The 24,467-nt window shown below is 52.1% G+C and overlaps 11 protein-coding genes across 11 annotated transcripts; 5 read left to right on the top strand and 6 right to left on the bottom strand.

Moving 5' to 3' along the window:
- Positions 1-181: 181 nt before the first annotated feature.
- Positions 182-1,471, bottom strand: SEPMUDRAFT_149813 (carbon-nitrogen hydrolase). The gene has a single exon (XM_016905785.1). It carries the CDS (start codon positions 1,271-1,273, stop codon positions 275-277), a length of 999 nt encoding a protein of 332 aa, XP_016760135.1. The 5' UTR covers positions 1,274-1,471; the 3' UTR covers positions 182-274.
- A 196-nt stretch (positions 1,472-1,667) lies between these two features.
- On the bottom strand, positions 1,668-4,336 carry SEPMUDRAFT_149812 (Pkinase-domain-containing protein). The gene is made up of 2 exons (XM_016905784.1): positions 4,088-4,336; positions 1,668-4,001 (listed from the first exon to the last, which is right to left on the bottom strand). The coding sequence occupies exons 1-2, from the start codon at positions 4,122-4,124 to the stop codon at positions 1,900-1,902; spliced, it is 2,139 nt and encodes a 712-aa protein (XP_016760134.1). The 5' UTR covers positions 4,125-4,336; the 3' UTR covers positions 1,668-1,899.
- Positions 4,337-5,647: 1,311 nt separating this feature from the next.
- SEPMUDRAFT_156886 (Pep3_Vps18-domain-containing protein) lies at positions 5,648-9,591 on the bottom strand. Its single transcript, XM_016907702.1, has 2 exons — positions 6,700-9,591; positions 5,648-6,642 (listed from the first exon to the last, which is right to left on the bottom strand). Exons 1-2 carry the CDS (start codon positions 9,552-9,554, stop codon positions 6,558-6,560), a joined length of 2,940 nt encoding a protein of 979 aa, XP_016760132.1. The 5' UTR covers positions 9,555-9,591; the 3' UTR covers positions 5,648-6,557.
- Positions 5,901-6,479, top strand: SEPMUDRAFT_117963 (uncharacterized protein; the record flags this gene model as incomplete). The annotated part of the gene is made up of 1 exon (XM_016901389.1): positions 5,901-6,479. One exon carries the CDS (start codon positions 5,901-5,903, stop codon positions 6,477-6,479), a length of 579 nt encoding a protein of 192 aa, XP_016760133.1.
- Positions 9,592-9,831: 240 nt separating the features above from the next.
- SEPMUDRAFT_126365 (uncharacterized protein) lies at positions 9,832-10,685 on the bottom strand. Its single transcript, XM_016902061.1, has one exon. The coding sequence runs from the start codon at positions 10,640-10,642 to the stop codon at positions 10,073-10,075; it is 570 nt and encodes a 189-aa protein (XP_016760131.1). The 5' UTR covers positions 10,643-10,685; the 3' UTR covers positions 9,832-10,072.
- Positions 10,686-11,348: 663 nt separating this feature from the next.
- Positions 11,349-13,929, bottom strand: SEPMUDRAFT_149810 (general substrate transporter). Its single transcript, XM_016905783.1, has 4 exons — positions 12,856-13,929; positions 12,058-12,765; positions 11,947-11,995; positions 11,349-11,883 (listed from the first exon to the last, which is right to left on the bottom strand). Exons 1-4 carry the CDS (start codon positions 13,426-13,428, stop codon positions 11,585-11,587), a joined length of 1,629 nt encoding a protein of 542 aa, XP_016760130.1. The 5' UTR covers positions 13,429-13,929; the 3' UTR covers positions 11,349-11,584.
- Positions 13,930-15,782: 1,853 nt separating this feature from the next.
- On the bottom strand, positions 15,783-18,547 carry SEPMUDRAFT_126363 (Adenylosuccinate synthetase). The gene is made up of 4 exons (XM_016902060.1): positions 18,332-18,547; positions 16,345-18,276; positions 16,019-16,179; positions 15,783-15,925 (listed from the first exon to the last, which is right to left on the bottom strand). Exons 1-2 carry the CDS (start codon positions 18,495-18,497, stop codon positions 17,177-17,179), a joined length of 1,266 nt encoding a protein of 421 aa, XP_016760128.1. The 5' UTR covers positions 18,498-18,547; the 3' UTR covers positions 15,783-15,925; positions 16,019-16,179; positions 16,345-17,176.
- SEPMUDRAFT_46076 (inorganic phosphate transport PHO88) lies at positions 16,044-16,745 on the top strand (the record flags this gene model as incomplete). Its single annotated transcript, XM_016908984.1, has 2 exons — positions 16,044-16,179; positions 16,345-16,745. 2 exons carry the CDS (start codon positions 16,044-16,046, stop codon positions 16,743-16,745), a joined length of 537 nt encoding a protein of 178 aa, XP_016760129.1.
- Positions 18,548-19,033: 486 nt separating the features above from the next.
- On the top strand, positions 19,034-20,895 carry SEPMUDRAFT_149809 (uncharacterized protein). Its single transcript, XM_016905782.1, has 2 exons — positions 19,034-20,545; positions 20,629-20,895. The coding sequence occupies exons 1-2, from the start codon at positions 19,089-19,091 to the stop codon at positions 20,657-20,659; spliced, it is 1,488 nt and encodes a 495-aa protein (XP_016760127.1). The 5' UTR covers positions 19,034-19,088; the 3' UTR covers positions 20,660-20,895.
- A 260-nt stretch (positions 20,896-21,155) lies between these two features.
- SEPMUDRAFT_117957 (uncharacterized protein) lies at positions 21,156-21,464 on the top strand (the record flags this gene model as incomplete). Its single annotated transcript, XM_016901388.1, has 1 exon — positions 21,156-21,464. One exon carries the CDS (start codon positions 21,156-21,158, stop codon positions 21,462-21,464), a length of 309 nt encoding a protein of 102 aa, XP_016760126.1.
- Positions 21,465-21,963: 499 nt separating this feature from the next.
- SEPMUDRAFT_133944 (high affinity glucose transporter RGT2) lies at positions 21,964-24,336 on the top strand (the record flags this gene model as incomplete). The annotated part of the gene is made up of 9 exons (XM_016902599.1): positions 21,964-22,051; positions 22,126-22,142; positions 22,215-22,601; positions 22,664-23,044; positions 23,197-23,455; positions 23,605-23,716; positions 23,805-23,823; positions 23,912-23,985; positions 24,075-24,336. 9 exons carry the CDS (start codon positions 21,964-21,966, stop codon positions 24,334-24,336), a joined length of 1,599 nt encoding a protein of 532 aa, XP_016760125.1.
- Positions 24,337-24,467: the final 131 nt, after the last annotated feature.

Here is a 24,467-nt window from a genome sequence, read left to right as displayed (position 1 = left end):
GTCGCGTGCTCGCAAGTGACCGCGTCTTGGTCTTCGCTAAAGTGGCAGCCTAGGTACATGTAGGTAGACACTCATCTGCTAGATTACATGTACATGTACCTACATGTAGGCGACCAACATTATGAAGTCATAACAACAGGAGTACAAGTAGACTGTAGTTTCGCCCCCATACACGTAATATGACTAAGATGGTCTGGAGAACACAGAACTCATGCGGTAACTAAACTACGCCAACGCCTTCGCTAAGACCAAAAACAAACGTAAGGTATGCATCTCAAGCAGCATTCTTCTTCTTCTGCTGCAACAAATAACTCGCCTGCACACCCGTATCCACTACCAACACAGTCTCCTCCCCTTTCCCCAACATGCCCACTTCCCCCTTCTTCCCACCATCCATCCGCTCCCACAACTTCACGCTCCCGCCCTGAAACCGCATCACACAACTCGAACCCGCATACGCCACGCGATCGCCCATCTCAATACTCTCCCCATGTTCCATCTTGACAAACCCCTTCCCGCCACCCTCACTCCCACAGCGATTCGCCAACACCACGACAATCGGCTCAGTCGGCTGAGAATCCACAAACGGCCAAAACCGCTCTAACCAATACGCGACCGTCTCCATATCCGGCGTGTGCGGAGCCGTGGCTTCGGTATCCTCGGGCGTGAGACGTGTGAGCCACGCCATGGAAACAATCACCATGCGACACTCGGCGGCGAGCATGCGGGTGGCGAATTCGTAGTCGGTCCAGGGCGTTTCGAAACGGTAGGGGTTGATGTCCATGCAGATGCCTTGACCGACGGGACCGAGACCGGGTAGGTGGGAGGTGTAAAACGGTTTGCGAGAGGGTGTGGAGGGGAAACCTTCGGTAGCCCAGGTTTCGTCGGTGTAGTAGAGGAAGGACTTTCGGTAGTTGGCGAGGATGTGGCCCTCGGGGGATATGGTGACGATTGAGTTGTAGTTGGGGGTAGAATTACCATTTGGAGTGGTGGGACTCGAACTGCTCGTCTTCTCGGGATAGCCTACGACGACGTGACATTGTCGTTCTCGAGCGGTCTTGATGGCCCATTGAGTGGTGATGCCGTCTGTTGTGGGTTCGAGGTACGGAGTGATGGCTGCCAGAGAGGGGAAGTTGTAGCCGCTGAAGGCCATTTCGGGGAGAACGAGCAGCTCGATATTGGCGGTACACTTGGATAGGAGGCTGTCGGCATGCCGGATGTTGGCTTCCACTGCCCCCAACTTGGGGTTAAACTGGAGTATTGCTATCTTCATCTTGTCCGCCGGAGGGAGAGTTGTGTCTGTACCTGGAAAGGGCCCAGTATAGCAGGACTGGTTGTTGAAGAGATGGAGCTTGACAAACTTTCTATATCATAGTTCTATTCGACGAAACTTGACTCAAGTCAGCGGGATCTTCTGTCGGAAACAAGTGAACATTGTTCGACTTGGAAGTTGGTGCCTGGATGTGCTCAACCGCATAGTGTTGAGGTATAATACATCTTCTTTTGTCGCACCACCATCATGTCCCACGATAATCCTGATGGGAGGGCTTGAGTGGAATACCCCCGCCGGCCCGGGCCGACACGACTATCAACGCAACCGAATACATATATTGACGTGTACGAATGCATCAACACTCCAAGTTAAGTATAAAGAGTGCGCTATGAATCGTGAATATTGTTCATTCGTTGGAGTTCTAATCTATCTACATACATCCAGCAGTCTGGAATCCCGCATCTCCCGATTTTGTACACCTTACCAGCTTCCATGCCAATTCTCCTCCGCATTGCTGATCCAACCTGTCCATCATCATAAAAGCACCATTACCTATGTACAAACGTGACACATATCCCGAGTGGTGTACGTACGTCGTGCGCACCCACGCAATATCATCCAGCTCTCTAAGCCAAAGGCCATCGACTCTTCAGTCCCTCCGTCCACCGACCATAGAGCACATCAGACAACATACTGACATGTTCCATACCAGGCTCCACTTTCGCTCCAGGCATCTTATCTTCCAATCGAGCCCTCTCTTCCATGGCCGCTTTTTCCCGTTCGGCATGTAACTGCTGACTCGATCTCATCTTCTTGAGATGAGGATTTTGCGGATTGAGGACGAGTTTGCTCGGACTCGCTGCGCCGGTACTCTCGCGCTTGCTCGGCGATGGTTGCACTGCTTTCGACGGCGATGATTGCGGTGTGAGACTTCTCGATGCGGAGAGTTCTGTTTCCGAGACCTGCACTATGCTCTTTTTCGAAGGCGAGAGGCGGAGAGAGGCGAGTTGTGCTTGTGCAACTCGTTGGGGCATCAGGGCGCTTGCAAGCTTGGGATCTGCTTGAATGCGGTCCAGCATGCTCTTCATGAGTAACAGCTCGCCTTCGGGATCGACTTCATCAAGCCTGGACCACGCTTCGGCGACGTTGCTCAGGGCTTCTCGTTTGGTGCGATCAGCAGTGGCGGCATATGTTTCTTGGAATGCTGGGTCCAGGCACTTAGCAAAGGCTCTTCTCCCAAGAACTGCCTCCTTTGTTGCAGCTACAGGCGGCGGAGGAGGTGCATCCATCGGAGGCGGCTTGTTCTCGGAATCGCTGTCGAAGATGCTGTCCTGAGGCGAGCTCCCAGTCTGCTCTGGCGGCGTTGATGGACGGTGGCCAGAACCGACACGTTTGAATTGTCGTACCGTGGAGGTGCCGTTTCCAAACGACATATCCAGCCCGAGCGGCTGCTTTGGCGGTTGTTGCGAACTGACTCTTCTGGATGTAGGCGTCGCTCCGGAGACGTTGCGACTGCTCACCCTGCGTGCAGTGGGTGTTGAGCCAGACACTTTGCGAGTCGATGCTGCGGCAGACGCTTTGCGCTGTGTGCTACTCGGGATAATCCTATGGGTACCCAGGCCGCGAACTTTGGGCGTTCGGATGGTGCTCGCTTCTCGCGAAGGTGTTCGGATCGATCCCGACAAGGGCGCTGCACTCAAGCTCATATGCTCCAATGCAGAGGTTGCGTTCTCGACATCAGACCCATCGCCTGATGGTATCCGCTCCAGCTTCCGGCGCTTCATGGTAGGAGTCGCCTGTGCCTTTGGTCGTACGCTCGCACCGGGCTTGACTGTATCGAAGACCCATTCGTCATCGTTCGCAGTGTGACCCATCGATCGCAACGTCTCTTCGTAGTATCGGACATCCTTCTCGCGAGCGGCGCCATTCTGCTCGTAGTCCTTGGCCCTCCACACCAGCTCTTGCAACATCTCTGTCTTGCCTGCGCGCTTGATCCAAGCGTGCTTCAGCAATGACTTCGCACTCGGCCGCTTCTCGGGGTCCTTGTTGAGGCAGAGCGAAACAAACTCCTTGAACTCTCGGGTGAACCTGGTGCCCTCCAGTCGCGGGGGCTTCTCTTTCGGGATCAAGAACAGCACCTTCATGGGGTGCACATCGCTACGTGGCGGCTCGCCCAATGCCATTTCCATGGCAGTGATTCCCAGGCTCCAAATATCAGCGCGAAAATCGTAACCGGCCTCTTGTATGACCTCTGGAGCCATCCAAAAGGGCGTGCCGACAAACGTCAATCGCTGCGACTTGATGTTGGTGAGCTGTGCCGCCACCCCAAAGTCTGCAATCTTGACCTGTCCCATGTCCGACAACAAGATATTGGCGGCTTTGATGTCTCGATGGATCTTGCCGGTGCTGTGCAAATAGTCCAGACCCCGCAACAGCTCTCGCATGATAATGACAATATACTTCTCCTCCATGCCCTTGGGACATGACTTTAGCAGATCCAGACACGAGCCTCCTCCCAGATACTCCATCACGATCCACAGCTTGACGCCTCGCACAAAAGAAGTTCGATATCGGGTGACATATTCGGAGCTGCAGGTAGCCAGAAGTGATATTTCGAGCTGGATCTCGCGGATGTCATCGTCACTGCCTTCGAGATCGATGTGTTTGATGGCGACGTATTCACCAGTCGGCTTGTAGAGCGCGCGATAGACGGTGCCGAAGGAGCCGCCTGTAACAGAACATGTCAGTCTACTTCTCTTCGCCTTTTTCCCACTCTTTTCTCTTTTCCTGCTCGCGGTGGAGGGTAAATCATACTGCCCAGCTCCTCGAGCATCTGATAGTCGTCCGCCATGCTGCTGTGCCCGACTAAGATGATGGCGATGCGTTGATTGCAGCCACTGTGTCGGATGATTCGGACAGATAGGTATAAATAATGACGGGTGAAGGAGGAGGAGGAGGAGGAGGAGAGGAAGAAGAACAAGAACAAGAAGCTGCCGCCTCTCTGAAGGTTCACGGAGGTCTCAGATAGGGGCAGCGTGTGGGAACAGAGGTAGTAAGATGCAAGGTCGCAGTGGTGGTAGCAGCAGCATCATCACATGTCATGTTCATCCAAACCGACTGTCTGACTAGATGTATGTATGTAGGTACCTATACAACCTAAGTACCTTACATAGGTACATAAGTGACTTGGCGTTGCGGCGGTTCGATCAACAAACGGGGCGGATTAGACTGCGTCGCCGCAGCAACCGTTTCGGAGATCAACGCTACCTACCTTACCCTGCCGATACGAAGATTGTTTGAGAGCGGATCGTGTGTGTGTTGATCGCAGGTTGGCATTTGCGACGGAGCGGAAAAGGATGAAGAATAATAAATACATGAAGTCAGAATAAAACAGTATACATGTGATGATGTAGTAGTAATACATATTCGCTAGACAAGACAGCTCGAGGAGTAGTACTTGCATATGTGCGACCTGTGGAACAGTGGAAGTGGATTCTATCCCTGCATAAAAGAAAAGGCGACGGCCCGCTACCTCCCGTTTGTACCTAGGTAAACAATCAATAATTGAATAATAAAATAAATGAAATAAATAAACCCATCTCTCTGGACAACAGCCGAGATGAAAGTTCATCTTTCCCCCATCATCAACATCATCATCTGACTCTAATTCTACCTACTGGCAATAAACTGCCGCAGAACCCATCATCCTTCCCGCCCCGGCTACAAAAATTCCCGTAGCCTTGTCCCGTGCACAGTTCATGGACGGCAGGGCAACCATCCAGTCTATCAACAACAAAACAACAACAACAACAATGTAGTGAAGTCATTCATATAACATTGTGAACCTATCCACCGCCACCACCACCATCAAGAACCGCATAACTTATTATCTAACCGTTTTACACGTTGTAAGTGACAGATGACTGCACTAACCCATTGTTAAACTAAGCTCCTCTGCTCACATGGAAATTGAAAAAACAAAAAGACGGTAGGCCGTTGAGGACAATCACAAAACGTTCTGGGGAAGGAGAAATATTCACTCGAACCACCACAGGAAACAGGAACAGCCTATCTAGGTATAGCCAGACAGACAGGCAGCCTTACCGACCGACTACCGCTAAAAAAAGATGGCAGCCGATAGATACGAGGTGAGTGAGTTTAAATATATAACTGCCTAGGTACCTTACCTACATTAAGCGACTTATGACGAGATCCTGTTTTTTTTTAATTTGTAGGCTGTAGGTACTGTATTGTACATCCTTACATACATGGAAGAGGTAGGTAGTGAAGATAGTCAGTTTTTTCGTTTGCGTCCGATAAGAAACTGCGAAATGTGTATTCACTACATGTACTGGTGCAAGTCAAAATGCGCGTGGTATAAGTAATTATTTTCTCAGGTGCCATGACAAGCATGCTACAATACGCTGGATCATACACTCTCACTTCTACTTGATTCTCAGTGAACAATAAACAACAAAAACACGAAGCAGGGCAATTCGAAAACATCATGTCGGATCCATGAGGTATGAACGATGCATCGAAGCCATGGTGGATGGACGGATCTAATCCATGGGGCACTCTTCCATCAAATGTATGCTGGCCGTCAAATGGACCATTCACATACATCATGCCTGGTAATGGACCCTTCGCATATATCATGCCTGGAAATGGACATCCACAGCAGCAGCAGTTCCAGATGCCACCAATGTATCCTACTTCCCGTCATGGGGACTCTGACTTCAGCCTGCTAGGAAGTCCCCAAAACCCACAATGTCCCGGCAGTATTCGCCAAAGCTCCCACAATGGAGTCTCATCCATAAGAACCGGACGTGATGGATCGAGCGTCTCATTCCTTCCTTCAGGAAGTCGTCCTGGAGGTAGTCATGGTGCAAGCGCATCTCACGCGGAAAGTGCTCGCCATACATCTCATTCCGGCAGTGCGCGTCCCAGTCGTCATGCATCATCTCGTGTCGACGGTGACATTCGTCCAGAGGACAGCGCTTCTCAACTCCCAGGAAGCGTGGCAGGTAGAAGCAGTGCAGCGGCAACGTCTCGGGCCAGTAGGGACCCGGACACGGTGGTATCGGGCGCGACGTTTGGTTCGGGTCCTCTGGGTTTGCATAGGCAGCAACCTCGAGGACCAGCACCATATTTCAATGCCTTTCAGGGTCCGAGAGCGTATGCTGAACAGGGATATTGGGGCTAGTGATGGACACTGTGACCACTGACAGAGAGTCTTGCTGTCGAGATTCTGATTATGATCTTCCTTCCAAGATGTACATAATCATATCGCCCACTCTCGAGGATCGTCGGAGGCAGTGATGAAAGGCTCATCAATCTGTTTGACAGCCAATTCGCTGCAGAGCACGCTGAAAACTCGTGTTAGTACGGTCATTCACATATTGAATGCCACAACTTCAACATACCAACTGCCAGCGACCAGTCCATCTAATTCCCTGACCATGCCCTCTCTCCTCTTCCCAAGCGCAACCCCTCTGCCAATCTCTTTCTGCAATTCTCGAATTCGTTTCCCCCTCCCCATACCAGCAATCTTCATGACTTTCTCTCCCAAACAATCTGCATGAAAAGCGTGCTGACATGGAAAGACGAAGAATTGCCTCATCAACAGCGGCAGTCTACACTCCCAACATCTCTCACCGGGTTCCACAATGGCATATCTCTGATCCAATGCCACTATGTCCCGTTTAATATTCTGTGCCGTAGATGCCGATTCGTCCATTTCCTGTTTGAGAGAGTCTATCGTTCTCGAGTACTCTTCCAGTGCCGCGCAAATCTCCTCCTTGAAGTCGTCGATGATGACGAAATCCGGGAAGAAGGGGATCAAGTCCTCGATCCGGAGCAATTCGCAACCTTTGAGAAACTCAATGGCAGACTTGATGCTTTTGTTCTGACCAATGACTTTCTTGGCGACTTTCAGCCACAGCTTTTTGCGCAGGATGGCGTCGTTGTCCGGACGATCGGCGACGGCGGCAGCGAGTTCGACTTCGTCGTATTTGAGGGCGAGATCGACGGCAGATGCGTACTGTTGCATTGTCGTGTAGACGTGCACAGCTGATTGCACACGCTTGTGGGCTATGCAGAGTCGAAGAGCAAAGTCGGCATCGTAGAACTGTTCGTGATTTTGCGACTGTGATTTGAGGTATTGGAGAAGTGCGGTTTCGTCTTGGGTGGGGTGCGCAGCGTATATCGAGATTAGAGTATTGTGTACTGCTGGCTCGGACGTGTGGGTGTGATTGATGCAGAATTGCAGATAGCGAACTGCTTGATTTTGGCTGAGAATCACATTGCTGCCATGGACTTTGTTGTAGTTGAGGAGGGCTGGGATCATCTTCTTGGTGTCTAGTGCCGACTGGCGCATTAGCACTTGTATCAAGTCCCCAGCCACATGTGACATGAGCACAGTGCTATAACGATAGAACATCTCCGGATCTGTTTGCTTTGTGAGAACAGTCATTGCTTCTGGCCAACGTTCTCTGTTGATCCAATATGAGAGTACGTAATTGTAGTCTTCAACCACATTAGCAAAGTAGAGCAGCTCCTCCTCTCGCCCATGAGCACTGATGATTTCATATATGGTTTTGCGGTCGAGATCCGACTTGTACTTGTTGACGAAGTCCTGATACTCCTTTCGTACGGCAGGAAGTTGCTTTTGTGTGTCCCCAGCAGTGGTGCCAGTGCCACTGGCCGTCAAATCCGCTTTGGTGGAAATGGTATCATCAAGCTGATTGAGCTTGGCCATGTAAAGCTCCACCATCCAGCTTGCCAGCATGATGCGCTGCATCACATTGCTTCTCTTCAAGGTCGAAAGCTTGACAAGCAGGTACTTGCGCAAAGCGTCATGCTCACCCTTGTCAATGAAGCTGAGCGCCACATCCTCGAAGGCCTTCGTACTCTTGCCAAGGATTGTGGCAGCTTCTGCAAACTTGCCTTGTGATATGAGGTGGTCGCCAGTCATTGTTGCGACGGCATCCTTTTGCTCTGTTGTCTTGGCATACTGCTGTGCGGTCTCGTACTGTCCCTGCTGTAGCATGATCTTCCAAACATCTCTTGCTTCGTCATTGACGACAATTTCGAATATCTCTTGGGGCGTGAACAGCCAGTACGTGTTCTTCTGGTGATCAGCAAACAAACCAAGGCTGTTCTGCCCGCTCTCCAGTATCTGCTGGTTATATACGATAGACTCATCCAGTCGATTGATCGCAGTCAATCTCCCTTCTACAAGAGCTATCATGTGGAACTGTGTCAAGACCATCGACGACATATGAGGCTGCGTGGCACGATTGCGGCCACTTGCTGCTTGTACAGGCGGCAGCTTGGATTGTGGGAAAAGCTTTGATTCGCGGAAGACCTGTTTGCCAAGAGTGACAAGATCTGGTACCTCTGTAATCAAAGTGCCATGATAAATTCCCTGGGCGTTGAGCCAGGCATATGCGCAGTCGGCATCGTGGCGGTCTGAGCTGGCATGGCCTCCCTCTGGAGGGTCTGGCGAAGTGGCGAGGCACGCAGGCGCATTGCCTCCAGCATGACTGACCGTATACTCATTTGGCGTCTCGCTCTCGAACAATTTTGCATATATAGACCCTCCCGACTCGTAGCCCCGTCCCCCGGTCCTGCCGACAAAGTGCAGCAGCTTGTGCTGTGTCGCAACCAGCACTCTGCGGGTCTCGGGCTTCTGCACCAGCACATCGGCGTACAGGCCGACAACAGCGCCATCCTGCGGATTGTAGACATTCCGCAGGTACTTTTCAGAGCTGCGGTAAAACTCGGTGCTAGGCTCGATGTATGTCTCGTAGATGTTCCCGTCCGTCGTGCCGAGGAGGATCTCTCGCGTGGACGAGGTTGGCGTCGAGGCGTTCCAGGCAACACTCTCAATCTGCACGCCCTTCAGCTTGCTCAGCGGCTTGGGCTGACGCGACTGCACGTGCAGATAGTAGTTCTCGCCGAGGGTGGTGGAGATGAGCAGGTGTGAGGCGGAGGGATCGATGAACAGCTTGCGAATGACGCCAATCTCGGCAGGCCGCTTGGGCAGGTCGATGTCGTCGATGTCGGCGGCGTTGTCGAGGTCGAAGCGCAGCAGACGGCCGGTGGAAAGGGCCAGCACCAGCACATTGTTGGCGACCTGCGCAGCCACGAAGTCGGCCGATACGTCGAACTTCATCTGGACGCGCTGCACCTCGAACATGGGCAGCGCATCCTCGTCACGGGCGCCGCCCGCCGCAGCGTATCCTCCCAGCGCGTCCATCGCCGTCGCCATCGCCATCGCCAGTTTTGCTTTTTATCGGGACATGATTGATGCCGACCACATGGAGCTGTAGTGAAGTGCGAGGGGAGCTACCCTGCCTGATATGTTCAGTACCTTACCTTGCAGATCTCCACGCTGACGTTGGTCGCCGAGCTTGAGCCTCATCTGAGCCGAAATCACGTGACTTCGCTGCATTTTCATCTACAACAAACTCAATTAATCCATCTTCTATGTACCCGAAAACCCATCCTCCAGCACTCGAAAAAAAAAAACAAATCACAGTATCGCATCTCCTCTTCTCCATCGAACTGTACCTACCCACACCTCACCTACCTAGTAGTAATCCTCCTCCCCCAACCCAGAAAAATCCCTCCCAAACCTCCAATCAGCCTCCCGGCCCGCCTCGGGTAGGGTCAGCGGCCGTCTCGCTCGCATCATCAAATCATACAAAACTCTCTCTTCTTCGCGAGTAAACGCTCTCGGATATTCTCCCGCCATCACCCTCGAAGCTTCTGCTTGCCGGAATATGGGATCTGTTAGGGGAGTGTTGTGACCAGAAATGAGAAAAGGGAGGGCTGTGTGGTAGGATGTGTTGCTGTTGCTAGTGTTGTTGGTATTGTCTGGAGGAGGGGTAGTTGACCATCTTGAAACTGCTGCTGCTGCTGCTGATGATGATAATCTCGGACTAGAATGGTGAGTTTGTGCTTCACCATTACCGTCGTTTGGGGCGTGGAGGGTTGTTTCTTCTTCTGTGAGTGGCAGAAGAGTACTTCGTGATCTGTTACTCCTCGTCGAACGTCTTCTTCCTCGAGGGGAATGGGAAGGGCTTCTCTCGCTTCTTGTTCTTGTTCTTCTTCGACGACGACGACGATGATGATGAGGTTGTGATGAAGCGTTTGTAAGAGGAGGGGAATGGGACTGGAAAGAGCTTCTTCTTCTTCTCCTTGGACGAGGGGAATTTGCTGAAGTGGGAGATTGAAAAGAAGCACTCCCGCTGGGGTTGAGTGGCGTTGAGGAGTCCGGCGGCCAAGGGAATCGATGTACGCTGGAAAGTCTGCTTGGGCGAGGGGAAAGACGCACTCTAGATCCCATGTGTCCAGAACCATGACGACTTGTTCCTGATTGAGAGCCACCTGAATGAAAAGGTAACGGTAATGGCAATGGCAACGGCAATGCTTGCAATTGCTGATCATGATCAGGCATCATGTACGTAAAGACGCCACCTGGCGCATACACGCCTGGAGGAAGTGGGCCCCATGGATCCATCGTTGGCTGCTCACTCGGTCAAGTTCTGGATTCGTGGAGTGAAGGCAGAATCATTCTGAATACACGTATGGCAAGCATATATGAATGCTGCTGATTTTTTGGTCATCAGATTGCATCTACGATGGCGAGATGAAGAAGATTACCGATCAGGTCAGATCTTCGACTACTGTCTGCAGTTCGGCAAACTGGATCCATTCTGTGCCTGGGCAATGGGTTGTGGGGCGGGAATGGGTTGGGTTTGTCTTGATATGTGCCAAACGCCGGCATCATCGTTTGTCGTAGTCAGAATCTCGCTATCGGCCCCTTTTGCGTCCATCGGCGGTGAGCTTAGGAGGAGGCCCAGATGGCGATAGTGTCCATCGATCGTAGAGGAATAGTATTGTCCCACAATGGATCGGCGTCGTAATACCAGCGCGAAAGACTGCTGGTGCGAACAGGATCATCTACAATGTTTGTTCTAGTGATTGGTCACAGCGGTAACACTGATTGCGACATGCAGTCACTCATCTGCACTCCTTCACGGGTTTCTTGAGTCAACATCATCCAGAGGAAGAAGGTTTCATTGATTCATCATTCACATCTATGCGTCTATTGCGGAAGCGCGTACGCATAACCGCGTCTCAAAAGAGAAGAAGGCCTCCCTCGCGCTCGTAAAGACGTACGCCGCCGCCCTCCTATCTATCATGCAATCAATCAACTCATACCAAAGCCACATACTCAAACCAGGCAGCAAGCTTGATTACTTGTTTGGCGTTGTATTGATCGATCGATCGATCGACCGATCAATCCTCCCTCAGACCTGCACTCGCCTCTTTCTCAGCAGCATCTTCAAGCTTCCCAGACTCATCATCATCACTGCTCTGCGCACCATACTCTCTTGACTTCTCGTCCAGCTCGGCATCCGTCAGGAAGGGAAGTTCTTTGCTTGCTCGGACGTAAGAGATCTTCTCGTGGAAGCCTTTGGCGAAGATGAGATCAATTTCTTCCAATGAACGGCCTGCCGTTTCAACATAGAAGAAGTAGATGATGGGCAGGAAGGCAGCGTTGATGGCGCCGAAGACGAGGTATGTGCCCCAGGAAACTGTGGGACGACGGGCGTTAGCGGCGTCGTCTTGGGTGGAGAAGATGGGGAAGTGGGACTTACTGTTGGCGATCATGACAGGAGTGATCATTACGATGAGGAAGTTGAAGAGCTGGCATCGCGTTAGTTATACGCCTTGCAATGGCAAATGTGTTTTTCTCTTTTGTTGCTCACCCAGTTCGTGCAAGTCGACACGGCATTGGCCTTCGCTCTCGTCTTGATAGGGTTGACCTCCGCAGGGTACAACCATGGGAGCGGCAGCCAAGTTGCACCAAAGACCGCGATGAAGAGGAAGAATCCGACCACGGCTCCCTTCGCTGCAGAGACGGTTCCAGGAATCAAACAAGCCATCGACAACAGCATTGCAGCGCTTTGTCCCACTGTGCCCCACAAGAAGAGCTTGCGACGACCGACCTTTTCAATAATGAACCAAGATGTCGTGGCGAAGATGGCATAGACGATCATGTTGACGCCAGAAATGATCAGACTCATTTGTCTGGACATACCAACGCTCGACTCCATCAGAATTGGTAAATAGTATATGACGGCATTACAACCCCCGATCTGTTGGAATAGCTGACTTGATGATCCGAGTAGCATTCTTCGGAAGTGCTGAGTCTTGCCCCCACTGAAGAGTGCTCGGTAAGGAGTGTTACCGCCGGCATGGCCAGATGCTCGAATACTGTCCATAATGATACCGGCTTGGAGCTTGACTTCGTCGTCATCACGGTGCTTGCCTGAAAGAGCAGCGAGAACGGTCGTCGCTTCTTCGTGGCGGTCTCGAGTCAGAAGCCATCGAGGTGATTCCGGGAGCCAGATCATCATAATGGAGAGGAAAAGTCCGAAGATGACTTGGAAGGCGATGGGGAAGCGCCATACGAGCTACACACGCACACGTCAGTACATAAGCCATAAAGCACAGTCGCTCCTTGTCGTGGATGTCTCCTGATGAATTGGGGTCCCAACACTTACGTCTGCTGATCCGAAGGAACAACCGAAATCGATCCAGTAGGCAATGACAGTGCCAAATGCGATGATACCACCTTCGATACAGATGAGCAGTCCGCGGTTCGTAGTACGTGAGCATTCAGCTTGATACGTGGGAATCGTGGACGTGTTGATTCCATTTCCAATTCCAGTAACGGTTCTGCCAATAATGAATTGAGCTGTCGCGCTATGGCCCTTGAACGCGGTAATCTGGATGACAACTCCCAGGATCATGATGACACCGCCGAGGATGATGGCTCGTCGACGTCCAATTTTGTCACCATAGGCCAGTTGGAACATGGCACCGAATAGACAGCCAATCTCATAAATGGCAGTGACGAAGCCCTGCCACGTCGAGTTGTCCCGGACTTCGGGAATCGTGTCCGCAAACTGTGTTGCTGATATGATGCCGGACATGACTCCTTGGTCGTAGCCGAAGAGCAGAAAGCCGTTCGTGGCCACAACAGAGACCATGAGCGAGAGGGTACGCCCGCTCAGGCCCATGTAGGTAGGTATACCATGCTGGGTCTCGCTAGACCGTGCGGCGAGGACACCCATACTGTCGAGAGATGCCTACCAGAGGCGTGGTAGTGTTTTGTGTGATTAGATCGAGACCGCAATCATTCGGACGATGATGCGCAGCACCGATGATCAGAATGATGAGGGGAGAGCGAGGAGACAAGGTAGTGGGTTGCGGAGAAAGATGGTTTAGCACAGAAGGGGGAAAAGGGCTTTCTTTTGAAAGTGCCCTGAAATGTAACTCCAGCAGGCCTTTCCACCCCATCAACCATGGTGACTACTGAGGCTCCACTTTGACTCGTCGCACACAGAGCAGCGAGAGCACATGGACAGGCATTCACAGACGGCGCGGTGGTCGCTAGAGAGGTCCGGTATGGTTCCGTCTCACCCTCTCACCCTCAGAAGTAGCTATCTCCTAGCCATGGAGGGCAGTTGGGTGGAGAGCAGGAGATGCCGCTACGTCAGACTATCCACAGCAATAGCATGAATGGGCACTATCAGTCGTCGCCGTGCATCCTGAATCCCCATATCGCCCACACCGATGTAGGTCCTAGGGTCTGCCGCACATGGCTCTGTGGCCTGTGCCACCTTTGGAGAAAAGCCGCCCCCGCGATGCCCGCCCACAGCCCACACTTGTGAATGGATCCCTGGATGAGGAAAAAAAAAGTGGATGAAAAGGATGGAGACGCTCAGACGCAAGGTGAAGTTGTCAAAGACCAAAGACGCTCATTCGCTCGCGTCACGAGGCTGTCCCTGGTTGAGGCTCGGCATCAATCTCTTTCGAGGAAGCCGAAACTCTGCCTGTGCCGCCATCGTCATTATTATGGATACGGCTCGAGTCTTGTCACATGCTTCGAATGTCTTGCGTGCCTTAGCGAGCATTGGGCAAGCAGCGGTATGTATAAGCTTGCCATGAGAGGACTTGGCATGGTCGCTGAGGCCTTATTCAGTAGACGATCGTCACTTTGTTGAGAGCGGTTGGCGGTGTTGCAAACTGTCTCCCGGCAGCACATGCGCTATTGCACCACCCTGCAGTATCATTCGGTCCGCACGAGGGCCTGCTATTTCTACCGGTAGACTTCTGTCGCAGTACGGCTTGTCCTGCAGATATAGGGCCGAAAATGACTCGGGAATCTTTCGTAGGTTGAGTAGGTAGGTACCTGATTGTCCTAGGAGAGGTAAGATATCTCAAGAGTTGGAAGCTCTGTACCAACAACCTAGGAACAAACGCCGTTGCACCATATCTGCGGTTACACCATAATTGCGGAGCACTTCTCTCGAACAACATCCCTACAGTGGAGATGGGACACGGGGCTCTACAGCGCGGTACGTGAAAGGTAGGCAGGTTGAGCATGTGAGGCTGAGAACTGCTATCTGGAGCAGAGTGGGACATACCTAGGATAGCTTCTATGAACTATACACATCTAGAAGTACACTCCTGAAAACGAAATACTCGCCAAAACACCCGGGTGTGCAATTGACTATACACTCGAAGAGCAAGCAGGATTGAATATAGGAAGACGCTCGAGGAACAGGAGACAGACATGAGATCAACTGTACCCAGCTCTTAGAGTCTCTGTAGAAGTAGATTTCGCGACCAGAATTGGTCATATCGCACTGGGCAGTCTTCCACTAGGTATAGGAGGAGTCGTTCCATCCAGTTCCATTTCTCCCCTGAAGACCAGGCTCTAGAAGGTGGTCAAATGACCAAGTGTATCAAGCAAATTCGTATCGGCTTTCCAGCGCTGCGCAAAGGCAATATCCAAAAACTCATGTATGTCCTGTAGGTAGACGAGGAAAAGTCTCCAAGTACATGTTATGAGAAACTGGTCCGACCCGCTCTCGAAGATGTGTTACTTCTCGACCTAAAAGCGAGAATATCTAGAAAATCCCTGGTATGGTATAAGAGCGTCCAGGCTCTTGGCTCACTGAGAGATTGTACTATAGCATTGAGGTGTGGTTCCGCTTGCGTCCATGGGCTGGATCAAGAAGCCGCAATATCAAGAAGATACGTCCATGGCGCGAACGTGAACATGTGAGAGAGTCGCGCTGCACCTTATACTTGCTAGCGGTTTCCAAAGCGATGAGTCTGACGTTGCTCCTTTGGTTTAGGTCAGGATGACCGGGCAGTGTTGTCGATGGAAGGTCAGCGATTGCTCATTCAAGGCAGAAAAGGTAAGCCAGTACCTACTGGCAACACTGGCAACTGGGTGGTTATAGGCGGGCAGCTCGGAGGTCATGGACTAGCGTGAAGTGAATCTTATTGGCCAAAGCCAGAGGTAGATTGCACAAGAAGACCCTCCGACCCTCCGCGTCCGTTGGAAGCAGCAACGTGGTTTTGTGGACAGCCTAGGCGGTAGCCGTCCTTCTCCTCTTGGACGAGCTCCAACCATTTTTAATACACTCCCACTGCCCACTCTCTCGACTCTTTCTCCATCTTGCGAGAACCACCTGACCTCCCTTCCGCTACCACCACCCACCTCCTCGCACGCCGCGCTCGACAACTCAATACCGCCGCCACCATGAACCCGCAAATGTCCGTCTCCCACCCCCGCCGCCGCCGCACGCGACACTCGTTGCGCTTCGCGAAATCCCATCATGGAACACTGAACTGATATGGAGACAACAGCACCAACCTCGTCATCATCCTCGTGATGATGCAAGCGTCGAAGAAAATTCCCTTTGAAGACCCTCAAGTCCTCATGGGCGTGCGCGGACTCTACATTGTCAGCAACATCATCATCTTCGCCGTCTACATGTACACCAAGATGCAGATTGACAAGAAGAAAGGTACGTGCATGTCTTTCACTTGTGCTTACCACAGCCCGCCCTTGTACGCGACGTGTATGGAAGAGCTAGGAGAGATGGGGAGAAAAAGAAAAAAAGAAAAAAGAAAAAAGAAAAAAAAAAAACAAGGCGAGCGCATAAACTGACCATTGGCGTGATTGGCCGCAGACATGACCGTCCTCAAATACGTCGAGCCCGCCCCCATGGGCAGCACCGAAGAGCCCAAAGCCGTGACGACGACCGTCCACGCCTACGACCAGCAACAACTCAAGGGACTGTTCAAGTCGCAGCTCATGGGTCTGGGCATGATGGCCGTGATGCACTTGTACTTCAAGTACACCAACCCTCTTCTGATTCAATCCATCATCCCACTGAAGGGCGCATTCGAGGGAAACCTGGTCAAGGTACATCTGTTGGGTCAGCCCGCTTCGGGCGATCTGAAGAGGCCATGGAAGGCGGCTGCGGGCATGATGGGTGCTTTGAACCAGGGTGCTGGTGAGATCAAGACGGATAAGAAGAGCATTGAGGCTGCGGAGAAGGCTGGCCGTGGAGGTGCTAAGGAGGAGTAGAGGGGATACCTAATTGAAGGTACCTTTACCTCCCAAACCATACCTACAGCTCTTGTGACACATCATGCGCCATGCTCTGGATGGGGGAACATGTTGAAAGCAGAGAAGAGGCGCGAATTCCGCATCATTCGTCAGTAGATGAGGCTGATCAGCTCTCGGCACACACACACTGACATGGAAAAAGTGAGCGATGTCCGGCTTGTTCTTCACTTGAGGCCATGATCTTTTCAGCACTCGAGCACGAATAGAGAGACGGACGAGGAGTATTGCAGTTGAAAAAGTGAATTTTCGTGGAGTGTCGAATAGCTATATTCTCGCCTCTCCCAAGGCTTTCGTCGTGTTCCAACGTGAGTTGTCGTGTTCTGTATCTCATTTGGTGTCAATCATGTGACAGTGCCGTAGCACCCACAGACCCACTCACACACACACTACTACCGCACAATCATGTTCTCGTTACCAGGTCCGGTGCCAATGTACTTGACGCGGATGCCTGAAAACTCCTCGATAAACTCCACATACTTGCGGGCGTTCTCGGGAAGCTTGTTCCAATCCTTGATACCAACCGTGTTGCTCTTCCATCCCGGGAAGGTCACATATGTGATTTCGATGTTCTCGAGAATGGTCAGGTCCGCCGGGAAAGAGTTGAGCTTGACGCCGCTGTGATGGTATTCCGTAGCCACCTTGATCTCGTCAAAGTCGTCTAGAATATCCAGCTTGGTCAGGTTGATCGCGTCGTACCAATTGATGGCATGAGAGAACTTGACGACCACCAGGTCCAACCAACCGCAGCGTCGGCGTCTGCCAGTAGTGACACCATACTCCTTGCCAATGTCCACGAGCTTGTCGCCAATCTCGTTCTGAAGCTCCGTTGGGAACGGTCCTGACCCCACGCGGGTAGTGTATGCTTTGACAACACCAATGACTTCGTCAATCTTGCGAGGACTCAGATGTAGTCCAGTCATCACACCGCCGAGGCCGGTGTTGGACGACGTGACGAATGGGTAGGTGCCGTTGTCGATATCCAGCATTGCGGCTTGGCTGCCCTCCACGAGCATCTTGACATTGCCCTTGACAGCAGACTCGATCAACGGCACCTGATCCACCACGTAAGGCTTGAGCTGCTCGCGGTATTTGTCAAATCTTGTGATCTCTTCCTCTGGGTCATACTGCAGCAGATCGCCATATCGCTTCTTGTATCCATTGTAGAGATGTCTGACTTTGAAATCGAAAGTCTCCTTGTTAAAGACCTCGGCCATGTGAATGCCACTGCGAGTAGCCTTGGTGGAGTAGGTTGGGCCAATGCCCTTACCGGTCGTGCCAATGTTTGCCTTGCCGAGCTCAACCTCTTCCAAGCCGTCGACTCGGGTGTGGAGGTCGAGGTCTACATGGCATCGGTCGCTAACGAGGATGCGGTCCTTGGTGTCTATTCCCTCCTTTTCAAGCTGCTCGATTTCCTTGAAAAAGTTTGGCACGTAGACCACGCAGCCCGTGCCCACGAGGTTGACACAGCCGTCGGTCAAGACTCCCGAAGCTACAGCAGTGTCAGTTTGTGATCGCGTAGCCCCTGGCACAAGTAATGCACTCACGCAGAATGTGCACGTCAAACTTCTTGCCCCCCTTCACAATGGTGTGTCCGGCATTGTGGCCGCCCTGGGCTCTGCAGCACAGCTGTATGCCATTCTGTGCAATCACGTCGACGATTTTTCCTTTGCCTTCGTCACCCCACTGCGCACCGAGGATCACCGTCGCCATGTTGGTCGTGGAGGGGGAGGGGGATGAGGAGGAGTGGTGGTTGGTCAACGTTGATCGCCATTTTGTAAGAGAAGTAGTTTTGAGAGTCAACATGAAAAATGACAACATCTCTCGCTCGCGCCGAGCCCCGCCATCGCCATGGATCTGAGAAGCCCTGACGACTGACTTGGCCTGAGGCAACAACCTACGTAGTCCTCCCTCCCTTACCTCCTTCACCACCGCGACAGGGGCAAAGGGGGAATTAGAGCCGGGGCCCGGGTGGACGGGGCGGTGCGGGCAGTAGTTCTACCTGTTTATTGGTGCTCTCTCCCACGAGACTGGGTGGGTTGGCGAACAAGAATAGAGCGACGCGGCCTCCGTGGCGATTCACGGCAGCCTAATGGACTTCTCGGACACCTGACGACTGCGGACGGACGACTGACGATTGACGATTGACGACTGACGACTGACGACTGACCGCTTGAGCACCTCATTTTTCATGACAGCAAACAGTACATCTTGACACAAACAACAACACCAACACCAACAACAACACCATGCGCATTTGCATCTCCGAGCATCGAACAGCACGACAGCAACAACACCAACAACATGACTCACGTGCGCTGCCCTTTCTGCAACTCCATCCAGGGCGACGAGTACATCATCCAGCTGCACATCGAAGAGTTCCATACTGAAGACTCGCCGTTCGTCCCTCAACGGGGCGAGGCGTCCACGTCTGCCCACGGAACCCATGCATCGCTCAGCAGTCAGTCGATGCCGGATGATCTCTGGACCAAGTGTACCCGGCGAGGGTGCGGAGAGTACATTCAGCTATCAGCTATCGATGAACACCTGGACTTCCATGCTGCTGCCGATCTCTCCGAGATGGACAACGGAGAGCTGGCTCCGCCATTGCCACCACGGAGAAGTGTGAGTCCCTCAGCCAGTCCGCCACCACCACTGCGCACATCAATAGGCCGCGAGCTATCCGAGCAGTGCAAAGCTAGACTTGAAAAACAGCGGTCTAAGATCAAGGAGAGGGGGAAGGAATCCTCTTCGGCTCATCGCTCCTCCATTTCTCAGGCCAAAGATGAGCGACGATCAACTGCGAGTAGCTTGTTGAGCTACTTCTCGGGCACCTCAACGGCGCTCACTCGCTCCAATCTCAGAGCACTACAGGCACCGCAGAATCCTGGACGCCTTGGGAAGCGTGAGCTTGGTCCACATGCTTACGAGAAGAGCATGCCTTCCGGAGTGCGCAAAGCCCTCATCTACGGCGCCGAAGCTCAATTCACGCAACGTATTGGCAGTGATGGAAAGCTGTACACGCATCGCTCTGTGCCCAATGAGACGTGCGGCCTTCCGCGAGCCATTGCAGATCTTTGCGCGCTTGAGGCGAATACAGCGGCAACATACCTCTGCCATCCCAGCACGAAGCACATTTACAAGATTGAATGCGACGGCAATTTCTGTGGCTTCTGGTCGAGTCAGGTCGTTCTGACCTACATCCAGCATGTGGACCGAGAGGGACCTCAGAGCATGCCGCATGTCATTGAGATGCAGAGCATCATCGAGGACGCGTGGAAAAATGGGATCTGTGCGTATGACAAAGTTCAGACGGGGGGCATCCTCAACACTCGGAAGTGGATTGGCACTACGGAAGCGTTGGCCTTCTTCACACAAATCGGCGTCAAAGTCGACGCTCTCACATTCAAGGATGGAGAGGACGAGCACGAGAAGTCGGGGGTGGAAGCCCTTCTGGACTATATTGAGGCCTTTTACATGAGCGGCATGGACACTGCAGAGAAAGTCGGCACATCTCACATCACCCAGCTGCCCCCAATCTACTTTCAGCGCTTTGGGCATTCCATGACCATCATCGGCATCGAGAGACTCCAGGACGGTTCTCGGAACCTGCTTGTTTTTGACTCCTCGTTCGCGACATCCACGCCGATGCTTCGTCTGACGGAAGGGCGACGCGCGCGAGCATTGGTTGGCGATCTCTTGACACCGTATCGCCGATCCGACCAAGCGCTGAGCAAGTGGGACGAGTTTGAGATCCTGATGTGAGTCTTCTTCTTTTCAAGCTTCTTCTGCTCGGGGCTGGATCTGCGTTTCTGTCTCGAGATGATACTAACACCGGCAGTAGTCCACAGTTGCAGGCAGTCCGTCTCCATTAGGGTAGCATCCGGGTCTTTCAGAATCGGTTCGGCAGTCACTCAGGGAAGTCCTTGTGAAAGACTTGAGGTGTCCGTCCGGTGTGAGGCATAATCCGACGACAAACCAATGCGACGCTCGCGCATCGTTGTTTCCGGCATTTCGAGGCAACTGTCGGGCTCTGCCCCAGTCCCAGGGTGTTTGCGCATTGGTCTGTGAAACATTTTAGGGGATCGTGTTCATCCCAATCGTTTGGTACTCGCCATGTGTCACACTCTGCCGTCCGAGGACTAATATAGCCCATTCGCCGTGCGGTAGGTAATAAAAAGTCTTGCGAGAGTCGTTCTGTTGACCCCGCGCATGCAACAGACGTCGATGGCAGGTGATCGATCCTCCTACAGTCGCGGTGCTCGTCAGGATCGGCCCTTGGACTGACGTGATACGTGATGCGGCCTCGTAATACATGTACCTCCTCCTCCTGTGCAAATGTGTCCCTTGCTCTGCCTCTCCGATCAAACGATGCCAACATTGCCCAGCCACCAGCCCACCACGGAGAGGTTTATCCACTTGGCGCCACCCCGGCTTTTGCAGTGTGACTACGATGGCACTACTACGGAAGATGGCTTCAAGATGACCCGACTCGACCACAGCGCCATCCCCGCTCTCCAACCCGACTATTGCCACAGAAACTTCACAATTTTCACAAGACTGCGACCGGCACCAAGAGTCTTCTTCAGTCCTGCTGTATGCCCAGAAGCAACGGAGGACCTTACCCTTCCCAGCTCTCTCTTGGCAGCGCTCACCCGAGCATCTTGGGCCAAGTTGTAACTTGTAAGTCACTCACTCACTGTATGGCTGACGGGCGGTGCTGCAGGTGCACAATAACAATAATCATCATCATCATCATCATCCCCCCTGGACGCTGGAGCCGATTCCAAGCGTGTACTCCGCATGGACAAAAGCAGCCAAGCCAGTAGTCGGTCTTCCACCTGGAGATGGTGGGCTGCGACACCATGCAGAATCTGGAGATATGGCACGAGCATGCAGGGATCTCTCCTAGCTTCGGCACACCTTAGAGGCCTCACGTGGCACTTTGAACTTCTGTGCACCTCCTTAGCTCCTAGGCCCGTGAAAGAAATTTGCAGGTACATGTAGTTCGGACGTGTAAAAAACTGTGGTTAATAGGGCACACCTTGCCGTGAGCCCATCTTCGTCTTCCCCTTTCATCTCACACGATTGATCTCGTGTTTTTTTCTTTTTTCCTTTTTTCCCCTTTTTCATCCCCAACGATCAACCTCCTTGTTGTCGAGATCAAAACACCATCATCATGGGTCTTGGCATCAACAAGCCGGCGGACGTGCCTGGTAAAACATGGCCTGCTATTGTGATTGGTCTTTTTGTGGCCTTTGGTGGAGGTGAGTGGGAGATATCGAATCATGAATCCTGCTTTCGAGACAATGTGACTGATGTTGATTTCTTCCATTCGCAGTGCTTTTCGGTTATGATGTTCGTTGAGCCCCATGGCATCCATCTTGAACGATCACCTGAGACTGATTTTGTATGTTTGTATGATGATAGACGGGCACCATCTCAGGCATCTTGGCGATGCCTTACTGGATCGAAGAATTCCGCACCGGTGACAATGAGGGCATCACGTCTTCTCAGGACTCGTTGATCGTCTCTATCCTCTCGGCTGGTACCTTCTTTGGAGCTCTGACAGCTGCACCTGTGGCAGATCTGATCGGACGTCGACTCGGTCTGATGTTCTCTGCTGGAATCGTCTTCAACTTGGGCGTAATCCTTCAGACCATCTCCACCGATCAACCACTACTCATTGCGGGACGATTCTTTGCAGGTTTTGGCGTCGGTCTCTTATCTGCCATGGTTCCTCTATATCAATCGGAAACTGCTCCAGCGTGGATCAGAGGTACCATCGTTGGTGCTTACCAATGGGCAATCACCATCGTGAGTGAAATGAACACGTCTTTGGCATCGTCTCGTGTCAAACTGACACACACCCCCTTCAGGGTCTCTTCCTCGCCGCCATTGTAAACTACTCCACCAAGGATCGCAACGACTCGGGAAGCTACCGCATCCCCATCGCGGTGCAGTTTGCATGGAGCATCATCGTCGTCACCGGAATGATTTTCTTGCCAGAGACACCACGTTTCTTAATCAAACAGGATAAACACGACAAAGCCGTTGCTTCGCTTTCCAAGCTGCGACGACTACCCGGAGACCACCCCGCCCTCATCGAGGAACTCGCTGAGATTCAGGCCAACCACACGTATGAGTTGAGCCTGGGCAAAGCTTCCTACATTGACTGCTTCAAAGGCTCCATCGGCAAACGTCTCGCGACAGGATGTGCATTGCAAGGACTCCAACAACTCAGCGGTGTCAATTTCATCGTATGCGAATATTTTTTTTTCCATCATTCATTCTCCCTCCCTCCCCCCCCCCCCCCCCCTACCTTCCAATTGTTTCCATTTTTTTCTCCCCTCTCCCGCCTCCAGCATACTGACTGACCGACTGACTGACTGACAACAAATTCAATATATAGTTCTACTACGGAACGCAATACTTCGAAAACGCCGGATTCGAAGCTGGTGGATTCACCATTCAAGTCATCACCAACGTCGTCAACGTCGTCTCCACTCTCCCCGGTCTCTATCTCGTCGAGAAAATGGGCCGTCGCGGTTTACTCTTGTTCGGAGCCATTGGAATGTGCACTGCGCAATTTATTGTCGCCATTACGGGGACGGCGGCTTCGGCGGATAATATTGCTGCACAGCGTGCTGCGATTGCTTTTGTTTGTATTTGTATGTTTTTTTGATCATGATTGCCACTCTCCTTTGCCAAAAGGAAAAAGAAGAAGGAGAAGAAAAGAGAACCGGGGTGTTTCTTCTTCTTCTTCTTCTTCTTCTTTTACCTGATTGACGCGATGCTGACGAAAAGGGGGGTTTTTTAGACATCTTCTTCTTCGCCTGTTCGTGGGGACCGGTGGCGTGGGTCGTTACAGGTGAATTGTACTCATTGAATGTCCGAGCAAAGTGTTTGTCTATGACTACTGCGACGAATTGGTATGAAAATCCCCTTGCATGAGTTGATATTTCGAAAAAGAAAAAAGAACGATTTGCTAACCTTTGGAACCTATTATTCGCTTTGCAGGTTACTCAACTTTGCAATTGTAAGTACCTAAGTTATTACTTACTTCCGTCAACTTCACCATTCGTGACAGGGAAAAAAAAACAAAATTTCTAATCTCGCGCGTCCAGGCGTATTCGACACCATACATGGTCAACGAAGAACACGCAAATCTCCAATCCAAAGTCTTCTTCATCTGGGGCAGGTAAGCAGGCCCCCCCCCTAAAAAAAAACTCCCCCAAACCAATCCCAATCCCATCTGCGTATACCAAAAACTAACCCCAAAACACCCAGTTTCTGCTTCGTCTGCATCGCATTCGTCTGGTTCTTCATCTACGAAACCAAAGGCCTCTCCCTCGAACAAGTCGACGAGCTGTACAGTCGAGTCGACAAAGCCTGGCTCAGCACCAAATTCCGCCCCGAAGTCAGTTTTTTGGAAGTCGATGCTTTGCAGAAATCGGGGAGAAATGTGAGTATTACGGAAGTCGCCGATGAGAGTGCTAGGAAGAAGAGTGTGACGCATGTTGAGGCCGATGGGGCTGTGAAGGAGGGGTGAAAATTTTTGGAATGGGGGATGGGGGATGGGATGGGAGGGTGGTTGTAATAGGTGGTGTGGGGGTGGAGGGCACTTACTCACTCACTACCTGACTGGACTGGACGGACGGACTCTCGAGAGAGAGAAGTGTT

This window comes from Sphaerulina musiva (genome assembly GCF_000320565.1).
Source record: "Sphaerulina musiva SO2202 unplaced genomic scaffold SEPMUscaffold_6, whole genome shotgun sequence".
Lineage (NCBI taxonomy): Eukaryota > Fungi > Ascomycota > Dothideomycetes > Mycosphaerellales > Mycosphaerellaceae > Sphaerulina > Sphaerulina musiva.
Note: the sequence above shows the minus strand (reverse complement) of the source record. Positions and strands in the feature narration are given on the sequence as shown.